Source organism: Strongylocentrotus purpuratus, unplaced genomic scaffold, assembly GCF_000002235.5.
Source record: "Strongylocentrotus purpuratus isolate Spur 01 unplaced genomic scaffold, Spur_5.0 spur5_contig_867, whole genome shotgun sequence".
Classification (NCBI taxonomy): Eukaryota; Metazoa; Echinodermata; class Echinoidea; order Camarodonta; family Strongylocentrotidae; genus Strongylocentrotus; species Strongylocentrotus purpuratus.
In genome coordinates this window covers 2,165,007-2,178,804 of record NW_022145576.1, presented here as the reverse complement: position 1 = coordinate 2,178,804, position 13,798 = coordinate 2,165,007, and the positions used below count along the sequence as shown (strand labels likewise).

Below are 13,798 nucleotides of genomic sequence, written 5' to 3'. Positions count from 1 at the left end.
TCTGAAGTCCCATTGAAACCTGTTAAAACCTATTGAGACCAATTGAAACCAATTGAAACCAATTAAAATTTCAATTGGTGTTCAATTGGTTTCAATTGGATTTTCGTCTTGGGACGTGAGAGAGAAAAAGTGCCCCCCCCCTCCCACTCCGGGGATCGGAGGGCCGGATACCATAATTGTTGCCAAAATGTCCGGTAAATTAAGGGGTACTTTTCACGCACCAAAGTCCGGCTCGTAGTACACAAAAGCCCGTTTTACACATTGCTCCGATTGTCTCATTTTCACTCGCTCGATCACTGCAGCACAAACATAATTATAGCTCGTTCGACGTCGTACCAAACTAGCCAATCAGCTGTCAATGACGTCATATTGAATGCGGCGGCAAATATATTTTGTGAAATTATCGAGAAATTGACTATTTCTAATTTCAAACTAGTTTTATTTTTGGATGGAAAAGCAGCCATTGTTATCTTGACATTCATTGAAGTCATCAGAATAGAGCAAGTTACTTCTCAGATGATTCAAGAGGTCCATTTTGTAGATAATTTTTAAATTTCTTAGAATGTTCCACTGTGTTGCAGGGTACCGGGTGTATGCCATTGGGTGTGATGTGTTCGCGCGCTATAAGTACAGGCCACCGCGCCGTCGCGTCGGGTGTAGATGCAATGCTAGAATGGCTACCACGCCCACTTCCCTCTCTATGCCTTTCTGAACATTCCTTTCCTTCTGAATCTCAATACAATAACTTTCATCTGCCTAAGTTATTCAAACTATACCGCCTCGCCACTTCCATTACGTAATCATTAAAAGGATCCGCATATACAACATTTTCCTGCTATACGTTGTACTGCAGGAAAATACAAATCTCCCTGGTATACCTTACAGTCCAAACGATAAATATGTGCCTTTAACAAAGCAGGCGACAATCGGCGTAGCAGACGACACTTGATAGTAAATATGTATGTGAGATTGCTTTGCTAAATATAAATTACTTTGTTAATAAATATCAACTAAAATTTCTTTTACATTTCTTTAAACAATATAAATTACTTTGTTAATAAATATCAACTAAAATTTCTTTTACATTTCTTTAAACAATCATTGATATTTAATAATTCATGAGTGAGTAAAAGAAACATACCAAACTATATAATTATATGAAATACTTGGTGGCAATTAGGGGAGTTTGACGTGATGACCGATTGCACCCCTCTGTTAATAACCGAATAGTCCATGGTGTGTCAAGAATATTCATGTTTTTGCTTACCTCGGCTAAATGTTTGCTTTTACTAAATTGAAAAATTACGGTGGGGGGTTGGATGAAATGGACATAATGAAATAGCTATGATAATTCATGCTTTTTATGTTTCGTGTGCTCGACCTATAATCTTCAAATCGCTTGGCAAACTGAGTCCAAAGTTAGACTTGTTTCACATCTGTATTATAGGCAATGACGAGCTTGCAACCTATTTTGAAAAATTACGGTGGGTGAACTTTCAAAAGTCAATGAGACATGAGGGCTCCAATGTAAGAGCTAGTGATAACGTACGTCGGGGTGGATGTGCTTTTCGTTTAAACAAAAAATGAATTTTTAACGATTTAAAAAAAAAACGTCCATAGGCTAACATGTTAGGCTGCTGACTCTGACCAAGCTCTGACGATAGGGGGCGTTGTGAAATGAGACTAAACGGAGCCATATGCCGGACTTTTCAAAAGGAGGGAACACGCATATGGGGGGGGGGGGGGGAGAAGTGGTGGGTTAGAGAGAGAGATACAGGAAGAGAGGATAGAGGGAGCAATATGACATGTGACACAACGTGCTCCTTTTCTTTTTGTTAATTGTCTTATTCATTTCGATAAGTGTCCCCTTTTCCTCTCCAATCATTAAACAATGCTAATTTACAGCAACTAGAGAGGGGAAAACGTATACCAGACCACCGTCTTTGTGAATAATGTGCAGCAACGAAGTATATACAACGTCCGAGTTGCGACGGGTGACAGATCACTTTTCTCTAACTTCTAACCAATGAGAAAGCCTTGCTTAGTTCCAGGAAGTGCCAGTTGACATTAATGCGCCAAATGTGGTTCTCAAATTGCAAAAGATCCCTACTCTTGGAAGGGGTAGAGGAAATCAATTTCACGTCATATTTCACCAGGAAGTGCCTGAAAATGGGCCTAATGTGGTTTTAAAATAGCAACTGATGCTTCCTCCCAGACATACCCCCGCTTGAATTGGTCGCTCCATCGTTTTTCTTATTTCACCCCATGCGATTTCGTATCATTTAGTTAAAATGTCATGAGATCATTTTAAAAACATGCAAATACAATCTCTTACTAGTAAGAGATTAGTTTTCCTATTGTTGTTATACCGTCAGCCTAGACGTGCAAAGTTCTCCTTTTCCTTTTCGATTGTACGATTTAGAGACACTATAGGACCCATTATTGGTGGTTATCCTCCTCTCATTGGTCGTGGGCTTAATGGTCGCCAGTTTTCAAGGAGCGATAAATATTATCTCGGATCCGTGAACAACCTGAGAGGAGATCGCATTCAAATGTTCCCAAATTAATTTGTCAAAGAAGTTGATGGCAACTGCAATTTCTTCCATATTAAGCCCAAGAATGAACGTAAGTAGACATAGATTCTATGTAACTCGGCGTCGCGTCGGAGCTCCCTGGAGGTGGAGTAAATTAGCAATGATCTAGATCTATACCATGTACGCCGGTAGCGTTATTTTTTTATGCGGCACAGATTGGGGCATGGTGCGTGTTGAGCCTATGGGAAGTACGTTCTTTCCCTTCTGAATAATGTCTGCACGTACGTGAGACTAGGCATGTTCGCTAGCGCATTAGCGCTGCGAAGAAGTTTGAATATCCATCGCGAACTATGTGTTTAGATAACATTCCTCTTCGTTTAAGTTTATTAAGTTTTATTGACTAATTATTGTGATGTTCTTCTTATTGACGTGCTGCCTCCTCTTCAGATTTCCAATTGCATTTTAATTGTTGATGTAATGATTTTTCATACGGTAGTTGATTACATGTAACACTATTAAAAACAGACCTCTACTACTAGTACGCACACGACCACTATTAGTCTGTAAATCAAGACCCCTTTTAAAAAAAAGCCCCAATCTGTGCCGCATAAAAAAATAACGCATACCGGTATAGCCTAGGGTCTATAGTCTAGATATGCTTTGCTGGAGTTGGAGTGGATGACGCCTGTTCAGAAACCTATCCATAATGTGACCCGTAACTCCGGCGTGGAGATACTACTAAACTAGGAGGCCACTACCCAAATCTAACTTTTTAATTACTAATCTAATTATAATAAAACAAAGTTTAATAGCAAGTATTTTCTTGCACTAAGACAAATCACCCATATCTGCCGACTCCAGAAGTTCCATATAAAAATAGGAGATATCCAGCTATAATAAGTAGGCCCTTCCTTCTAACGTTAGAGGTATTAGCCTTAAGGGCTCTCTCGAAATGTTTTTTTAATGATATTATTCGAGAGAGCCTTAAACGGCTCCCATACCCCTGCACGGAGAGGCATGTAAACAAAACTCAAAAGTGGTCCAAAATCACACTTTCGCGCACCCGACCAATATTGGACAGTGGCTTTGATAAATTTTGTCCGAGTTTTGGTCTTAATTAGCGCTTTAATTTCAAAATCGGATCTAAAAATAACAAAATAAGAGCAATTTTCTTACCAGACCGATACAGCTCAGCTCCCTTTTCACGTGTACCGTGTGAATTCACGATGTCTACACAATGGTGATGACCTCTGACTGGCACTTCCGTAATTGTGGGTAAATTGTGCTGCTTCCGTATAATGCGCTGTATGAGTGTTATTCAGCGCATTATACGGAAGCAGCACATTTACGAAGTGCTAGTCAGAGGTCATCACCATTGTGTAGACATCGTGAATTCACACGGTACACGTGAAAAGGGAGCTGAGCTGTATCGGTCTGGTAAGAAAATTGCTCTTATTTTGTTATTTTTAGATCCGATTTTGAAATTAAAGCACTAATTAAGACCAAAACTCGGACAAAATTTATCAAAGCCACTGTCCAATATTGGTCGGGTGCGCGAAAGTGTGATTTTGGACCACTTTTGAGTTTTGTTTACATGCCTCTCCGTGCAGGGGTATGGGAGCCGTTTAAGGCTCTCTCGAATAATATCATTAAAAAAACATTTCGAGAGAGCCCTTAAGGCTAAGAGGTATGGTGGTGTGACCAAAGTTCGCGCGTGACCAAAGTTCGCGTACTAACACTAAAAGCGCTTATAACAGGAGAACGATACGCGATGCCTGTGTGGGACTGAGACAACGAAATCTTTGAGCACCGTCGACAACTCCAAAGGTCAAAATGCGGCATAAAAATGTGAATAAGCTAGCTTTTTCACGCTTTTTATCATAACAAATTGTGTTTTTTTTTACATGAAAATCAGTTTATTAGAGGGATCGAGTAGTGGCTCCGGTCTGCGGCCGATCGGCGGGAACTGCCGATTCTATTTTTATTGGAATACTCACAGAATACTTCAATACCCTCAATAAAGAGTCCATATAGAGTAAAGGAGCCCGTAATCGGCCAGCTCCCGTTTTCGGCCGATTGGTTGGATGCAAGGTAAAATCACTCTAAAATACATCGCATAATAGCATAACACATATCCCACACATACCATACCATGCCAGTGTCACTGAAGAACCACATTTGCAATGGAAAATATATCCTAAAATATCACATTTTAGCGATGTAATCGCCGGTCCCGCTACCCAAATCTGAAAAATCGAGTATCTTACGCGTGTCTGTAAGAAATATGGGTACCATAAAATGAGCTTTATTTCAAGTATTTTTCAGATTCAAAGCCCGATTTTGTGCTGGTCGCAAGCTCAAAAGTATCTCATCGCATGTATTAAATCAATGCAGCCGCACACCGCGACGCACACACGATATCTCTGTCTAATTCAGATTCCAACTTCCGATCACCGCTGTGCCCGTCTTCGGCCAGGCGAGCACCAGGGAGCTCCGGCGTGGGATACCTGCTCCGCCCGCTTGTGCTGTACATCAGCGCGGAAACGCACGGCGCGCGCGAGCGCTTCCTATTGACTTTGTACATGCGGCCGTAAACTGAAACGCTCGGCCGATAACGGGCTCCAAAACAGTGAAAATTGAAATGAATATTGTCATGGCAATTCGTGATTTTTTTCTGGGATTCAATTTTTTGTTTAAATAATAATAATATTTGCTTCGTGATTTGAACAAGAAATGATAATAAATAGGAAGTAAAGAGTCCTAAAAATAGGATTTTTGTCTTAAGTGGCCGAAAACGGGCTCCTTTACTCAATAGAAGTCACAAATAACCTAACTGACCCACAGCGTGGTCAGCATTGACCACGTTTCGAAATGCTTTGAGTTCCCCGGTTTGCGGGCACGCATTACCGGTTTGCGGCACGCGTACGTCACAAAGCTTTATGCGCTACGTCACGATGAAAGCATGTACCAAATTACTACGGGTAACCCAAATTCTCATGTTTATCTGTTGCTACGGTAAATTTGTCAAGTTTTAAACAATTTCACCTTTTCCTCGAATGGATCATCCCATCCGGGGGTAAGTACTACTAGAAACTATCGGGTCATAGCGGGTACACACATCAGCACACATACCATCATACACGATCCCGCATGTTATGTGTGTATTAACACCCCCCGCCGCAAACCAGAAAAAACACGTAATTACGTGCCGGTTTGCGGCCACCCCATGCAACTGGCCATGCGGTGGCACAATCAAAATATCTGCGATAGGAGACAGACCACAGCCATCATACTTCCACAAAAACATCAAATTTCACCTCCAATCGGACAAATATCGGACAAATAGAGCTACAATATTGATCTAGTCATGCCTCGATCTCTTAACTTAAAAGTTAGCTCCTGCTGGAATTTTCATCGGCGACTGGTGCCGTAGATTTCCGACATCGCTGACGGATACTCCGTACCGACAGGAGCACCTGCTACGGACGTTTTCGGCAAAGCAGAACTTACCGTGGAATCCGCGGTAGGTTTCAATGATTATTATCGAGTCATATTCATTTTATTTTTAAAACAAATACCCCTGGCCGCAAACCGGGCGATGCCGCACACCGGAGACTCTACTCTCGACTCCGAAAAATAATGATAAAATTCCAATTTCTTACGCGAAAAACGGAACCTGCGCGCCTGCTTCCACCGTATCTGTGTTTGTGAATTTCAATGAATCTATGGTTCGTAAGAATACAAATTTAAAAGGGGAAAGAGGAGAGACAAAGAGAGAAAAGAGCGAGAACTCGTGTATGGCTGACATATAAAATGGAGACACATGATAATTTTTTCAAACAAACAAATGACATGCAGATAGGGACTACATTGACATTAACACATAAACATTGAAAAATATTGTCTTTTATTTGCAAAATTTAACAAGGGTATTTTTATCGGGCAATATTTCAATGATAGAGAGAAATTATTATATTTTTCAAAGTTTCAATATAAAGTTCGGCTTCTGATTGAAACTACGTAACTTTTTGGAATGTTTACATATATAAAGCCCATCACAAGAGGGCAGTAAATGACATGCGCAAACTTAGGTCACACTTTTTGACGGACGTCGGTAGTGGTAAGGCTTCCGATATTCTCGTCTTATCATTGATTTGAAGTAAATAAAGCCTTGGAATGTTATATAATCTGATTATATGATAAATTACGAATCTTATGACGTATGGAACATGATATATGTTGATCTGGATTTTTTGAAATATGCAAGAAAAGAAAAATATCCGCGAACTTTGGTCACCCCTTCATACGTAAGACTAAGAGTAGGGAGGCCAATGCCCAAATCTAACTTTTTAATTACTAATTTGTTTATAATAAAACAAACATTAAAAGAAAGCATTTTCTTTCACTAAGAAAACTCACCCATCTGCCGACTCCAGAAGTTCCATAAAATAGGAGATATCCAGCTAGTTCCTATGAGGTTCCTTCTACGCCTGGCCGTACGTAAGAGCCTTGAAACAATCAATTTCAATTACGTTGAGAATTAGACAGGCCCGAGGGAATGGGCGTGTCATCATGGTCATTGCCCGGACGACAAGTTCAAAACTTTGCGCGAAGGTACATTCATCATCACCGGCTAGCCTTGAATTAGTCGCACACACCGACATAGACCAAATTTTCCGTCTCTTTCGTTCGTTAGCCTCTTATTGGGTTAGGGTCGGCCGGCTCTCTCTTTAGAGACGGAAACCGTCTATACACATTCCCTTGATAACGCCATGGCCATTTCAGGTCGTAGGGTTATGCCCCCAAAATCCCCCAAAATGTCATTTTACCTCGTCCATATCCAATTGTAAATTAGGCCTAGGCTATAATACATCGGTTCCACTTACTAACTCGATTGAAATAATCCGTTTAATGGTCCCTTTTAAGGAAATTATGGGTCAAAATCGACATCCATGTTGAAAATCTTGCAAGCCGTGTTAAACTCCCGCTGCCGGAGTCATCTAAATCAATCTCATCCCTTCTAGTCTACGCCGAAGGCAAAATGATTATGAAGGAAAAACTGTGCGCCATCTACACGTTCGTAATGGCGTTATCACAGTTTTTCCTTCATAATCATGGCATTCATTACACTTCTCAATTGGAGTAAAGACTGCTCACGTAGACTTTTTTTTTTTTACTGAAATGTCTTTTTTTTCACTTCTCATACATTACTGCACGACACTGGTGTCTAGTGCTGAGAAAAAGGTACTATGTGTGAGACTACGTCAAATTTGTTTTACGCGCGATGAGACCGGAGCTCATAAATATTCATATTATGATGTCGCAAGACTTCTATTTGGGGCTGAAACAATGAGGTCTCTGTTCACAATTTTCCTTCTCAATTTGAGATGGCTCTAGCTATGGGGCTCAAACCAACGCAAGCTTGACAAAAACATCGTACTCTATCTACCTTCGAATGTGCAGTTTGTAAAAATCTGCAATTAAAAAGATATAATCTTTTTTCGTTATATTTTCTAGTTGTTAAAAGTGACATTTGTGCACATCTGATATGTTAATCTCTATCAAAAGTTCTTTGATGTTAAATTGGTTCCATATTTTAAGGCTCTACCTTCAGTCATTGAGAAGGATTTTAGTGAGCTAACCTCATCGCCCTCTAGTTTCTCTTGTGCGTCCGTTATTTTCGTCTGCTAGCCCAATTATTGGATCAAAATACGTCAAAATCTGCAAGATCGTCAATAAATGGTGAAAGACCGTTACAGATCCGTGATTATAGGTATGTTGTGTAGTGTGTAATTGTGTATTTGTTATACATTTTATTCCATAGATATTTGTTTTCTTTTTTCCCCCTTTTTTTTTCTTCTGGTAATTTTCTGACTTGGACGACGAGCGCACAAATCGTAGGCGTAGAAGCCTTACGCCCGGGCATTGGCCTCCCTAGTAAGAGCCTTGAAACTATTAGACTAGACTATATTGCATGTCGCAAAATTACGTTCATAATTAGACAGTTAGGCAATGACAGGCCCGAGGGGATAGGCGTGTCATTGCCCGGACAACAAGATAAAAACTTCGCGTGAAAGTAGGCCTATATACATTCATCATCGGCGGCTAGCCTTGAATCGGTCGCATACACCGACACAGGTAATAGCATTGCAAGCCGCAGTCCTGAAATCGAGTCATGGAGGGACAAAACATGGACAGAGAGAAAACGAATCAACGTAGATCTACGTGATTGTAGAGTGGTTTTGAGTGGTATTCCAAATCCAATAGTAATTCCTCATGACGACATGAGTAAAGATCAATCTGACACTGCATTATCAACGATCGAGAAGTTACGAGGTCCAATTAACATCTATCTTGCAGCGAACACAATACGGAATCAACAATCGACTGCAGCGCAGCATGCATGCAAGGTACGTACGCAGACATACGTGTACTATATTATTTCTCTCACTCTCTCTCTCGCTATACGTAACACTCACTAACCATGTATCATACACTATTAACACAATTCTCAATTGGAGTATAGACTGCTCATACTTTTTTTTTTTACTGAAATATCTTTTTTAACACTTCTCATACATTACTGCACGACACTCGTATCTAGTGCTGTGAGAATAAGGTACTAGGGTCTATAAGTAAGACTACGCTTGGCGCACGATCTGACCGGAGCTCAGACATACACTGTATGTCGCAATACCCTTTATTTTTGGCGCGAACAGTGATGTCACTGTTCACAGTTTTCCTTTTCATTTTAAGATGGATGTAGCTATAGGGCTCAAACCAACGCAAGATTGACAGAAACATCTTACTCTATCTACCTTCGAATGTTCAGGTTGTAAAAATCTGTATTTAAAAAGATATAATCTTTTTTCTTTATATTTTCTAGTTGTTAGAAGTGGCATTTGTGAACATCTGAAATGTTGATCTCTATCAAAAGTTCTTTACTCAAAACGGATCCCATAATTTTAGGGTCTACCTTCTGCCAATGAGAAGGTTTTTAGTGAGCAAACCTCTGCGCCCTCTAGGATTTTCTTAGTCGGTGGTGCGTGCGCGTCATGTTCTTCTGCTACCACAATTATTGGATTTAAATACGTCAAAATCTGCAAGATCGTCAACAATTCGTGAAAGACCGTTACAGATCCGTGATTATAGGTATGTTGTGAAATGTATAATTGTATTTTCTTTTCATTTTTTTCTCCCTGCTAATTTTTTAAAGTGGACGACGAGCGCACAAATCGTAGGTGTAGAAGCCTTACGCCCGGGCATTGGCCTCCCTAACTAAAACCTACCAAAAATGAATTAAATTTTATTAAATGTCCACATAAAGATCATGAGTAGGGAGGCCAATACCAAAATCTAACTTTTTAATTACTAATTTATTTATAATAAAACAAGGTTTAAAATAAAGTATTTTTTAAAACTAATGCTACGTTTACACTATGTTCCCGGCGGCCACGGCAGCCCCGTTTACCCGAAACGTAGTGCGCCGTGGGATTTAGACCAATTTTATCTCTGTAGTCTATTCAAGTTTTGTTAGGTCTTTCCAAGTTTTCTCACGGTCTACCACGGTATCCGTGACGGGCCGTGGGGGGAAGGGGATGCTGAGTCCCGGAGGGTCCAAGGCGAACTACCGTTCGGCCCGGGTTCTACCACGGGTGCCAGAACGTTCCCTCCCGGCCCGTCACGTTCTGATGGGGTCCCTCACGATTCTCAAGTTCTGACAAGTTTTTCACGTTCTGTCAAGGCTTTCTACGGATGAAACGTGGACGCTGGGCAGCTTTGCATGGAGCACGATTGTTCCCACGGTATAAACAGAAGGCCTCCCAAGCATTAGCCATCATTGTATCCTGGTGGTGGTGGTGGTGGTGATGGTGCAGGACAGAGGGCCTTCGAACGTCTTGGCTTCTTCGGTGGCATAGCTTGACCTTTCTTCCTATTGTAGATGCATTAATGTGTCGTTGATTGCTCAGACTCGAATGAAGCTCCCGCTGCGCCCGTCTTTTATATACTACCTCCCGACCGCGTGCGCCGTGTCAGAACGCAACGTGCCGCACCCGTAAACCGTCAGACGCCGGGATGCGCCGTGATTAAACGTGACAAAATAGCTTCCATACACCCTGGCCTGCCGTGAGAACCGTGGCAAACCCTTTCAAATTTGAAAGAACATACAATTTAAATGTCAAAATCGGTTCAGAGACGGCTGAAATATCCATAAATATAACAATTTGTAATACTTGTGTACCACCACAAATATTAGAAAGTTTGAAAAAGCCGTTGAAAAATAGCGCCTTTTACGTTGTATTTCAGCCAATGCCGATGTTGGCTTTTTTGTTGACATGTTCGTGTTGGTTATATTACGCACCACCAGCTGGCTCATGTATTATTGTTTTTAATTAAATAATAAATTAACGATCACCGTATATTTTTGAAAGTGGAGCTGAATTGGTATGAGCGTTTTGGGGTCTAAAATTACCTTCATAGCAATTTTAGGTTCTAAAAGGGCACTAGAAATGTCATAGATAGGAATAAAAGCAATAATCATGCACTTTGAGTTTGAAGGCATTTTCGGTCTGAAAACAGAACTCAACTATCCCTTTAAACCAAAGATTTTTGGGTTCGAATCCAACCTACAGTATGTGGAATTGTGGATGATGTGATATTGGAGTTTTATATTACATGTTCTTGTAAAAAGTCAGGACATCCAACTTTATGTATGTTGTGTATTTTATGTATTTTATCATCATTTTATGTTAACATCCACTGAAACTGGGACAGAAGACTTTGTGCCACAGTTATTACATAACTATGTAGGATAACCTAATCTGTCCCTGGCATTCCAGTGGTTGCATTATCTTCATCTTTACATGTTTATTGTCTTTTTCTGATTCTTTATGTATTCGCTTTAATGCCGTTTTAAAACACTACTACTACTACTACTACTACCACTATTACTACTACTATTACTGCCGACCCGGCGTCAAGCCAAGTCCGCGGGAAAGGACTTTTATTTAACTGCGAGGTGCAGTTGAAGGCGCTGATTTGTGCTATTGAACTTGTCACAAATAATAGTAACAATGTCGTTTTCAGAAGAATGTGTAAGATCATTAATATAAATTAAAAACAGTAGAGGACCTAGGATAAAACCTTGTGTTATGCCGTGTGTAATAGAAGAAAAATTGGAGGAATTATTATTATAAACTACATATTGAGATCTATTAGAAAAATTACTTTCAATCAAGATTACAAATTTAAGTGTTGTTCTAGTTTCCGAGTGGTAAGTCAACACACAGATTACTGAGCTGGGATACATTGCCAGGCATAGCGCCAGGTGGAGGGGCATAAATCGAAACTTTGTTGTTGTTGTTTTGTACCTGTGTAAAACACTACCACTACTATTCCTACAACTAATTGGACTACTACTACTACTACTACTACTACTTCTACTACTACTGCTACTACTATTACTACTACTACTTCTACTACTTCTTCCACTATGTTCTACTACTATACATTTTCAATATATTGGTAGTGTTCAGAGTATGATTGATTTCTCACAAGAAAGCTTTGCTTAATTATCTCCATTTGCAAGAATATGCTTTAAAACACCTTTGTTTTCTCGCTTTTTTCAGGGAATGTAGGCTTAAAGTAAGAAGCAGATGTGAGGACTTTGAATTCAGTGCAGCCTGCAGATCTGATGGCAGCAGAGACTGTTCAGTCATTCCTAGAAGTCAAGCAAGAAATGGAGAGAGGGACACTTGATCATTACCAACCCACATATAGAAGTGTAGCAGAAAGTGTCCATTTAGTCCCAGAAGATATGATCAAGCAAGTAGCAGAGAGAGGGGCATCAAATCCTCTCAGAACAATGGATAGGAGTGCAGCAGAAGGTGTTCAGTCAGTCCCAGAAGATATGATCAAGCAAGTAGCAGAGAGAGGGGCATCAAATCCTCTCAGAACAACGACTAGGAGTGCAGCAGAAGGTGTTCAGTCAGTCCCAGAAGATAATGTCAAGCAAGAAGTTCAGAGCAGGACCTTGAGTTCACTGCATTCTACAGATATGTGCATAGAAACAACCCTAGGACATACTAACAAACAAGAAATGGAAAGTAAAACCTCCAGAGATGAAACTGCCCCATCAGTCCCAGAACACAGTATGCAAAAAGCAGAGAGTTGGACCTTACATACTTCACAATCTCCAAATAGGAGCTCAACAGAAACTATTCAATTTGTTGAAGGAGTTCTCATCAAGCAAGAGGTTGATAGCAATGTCATTCATTACCTGTCACCCATGAATGAATTCATTCCATCAGTCATAGAAGTTCTCATCAAGGAAGAAGCAGAGGCCTTTTCAACCGTTGGAGAGAAAATCGATCAGTTACCCCTCAAAATCAACATCAAGCAAGAACCTACAGGAGAAAGTGAAGAGGAAGGTGTTCCATCAAGTCTAGAAGGTATTACTTGAATTGATATTGCAGTGAAACCTGTGTACAAAGTATGCCTGAGTCATTGAGGTTTCTTTTGTTAAACGTTTAATTGTTAACTTTATATGGGTGGTCTCGTTTACGGTAATCATTTTGATAAAGCCATATGTAATCATGTTCATGTCTATGCATGTCACGCCACGCTCAGCTAGCTTGCCCCCACGTCAATGGACACAGCGCTATGAATGTTTAACGAATTCATGCCGCACCTTCGTACAATATGAATGGCTGAGGTGAAGATGTGGGATCGTGTAAAACGCTGTAAAATGCTTGATGAATGAAGTAGCGTGAATCATGGCGAGGGCATGGCTCTGCGGCTCGCGTGATAAATGGCTCGCACATTACCTAGTGCGCAAGGTACTTCAGACTCTACAAACCACAATACCATTTGTCCGTCATTTGTAGGACATGACCGTGCAAGGCCCCTTGGGCTATTTTGAAGCAATCTGTCAAGTGATGCTAAAAATGATGGGAATTTACCTGATGATATGTACCGGTATCAAGATACAGTCAATGTGAATAATTCATATTCACTTGTCCTGGGTTTCCAACACAAATCTTCTAGCAGTCTCTAGACTCTTGACATTTAAGTGGTATACAGTATCTACAGTATCAGCTATTAAACACAAAGTGATTGTGCATTGCTGGTCATCAGAATGAAGAATACTAAAGATACCTACCGGTAATAAATCGCCTCAACAGAAATTTCAAACTTACTAATTCTTTTCCATTGAGGGTATGGTATGGTATATTTCATTTATTTACGGTTAAAAACATAATACA

The 13,798-nt window shown here is 40.3% G+C and overlaps 1 protein-coding gene across 2 annotated transcripts in view; it reads left to right on the top strand.

The window, feature by feature from the left end:
• Window positions 1–2,424: 2,424 nt before the first annotated feature.
• Window positions 2,425–13,798, top strand: part of LOC100891787 (zinc finger protein 271-like) — a 31,806-nt gene continuing 20,432 nt past the window's right edge. Inside the window, exons 1-2 of one of the 2 annotated variants that reach the window (XM_030975475.1) lie at window positions 2,425–2,625; window positions 12,164–12,985. In XM_030975475.1, coding sequence (XP_030831335.1) covers window positions 12,229–12,985 — 757 coding nt within the window. In that variant the 5' untranslated portion in view covers window positions 2,425–2,625; window positions 12,164–12,228. The remainder of the gene's footprint in view (window positions 2,626–12,163; window positions 12,986–13,798) is intronic. The other variant, XM_030975469.1, reaches the window with a different exon arrangement.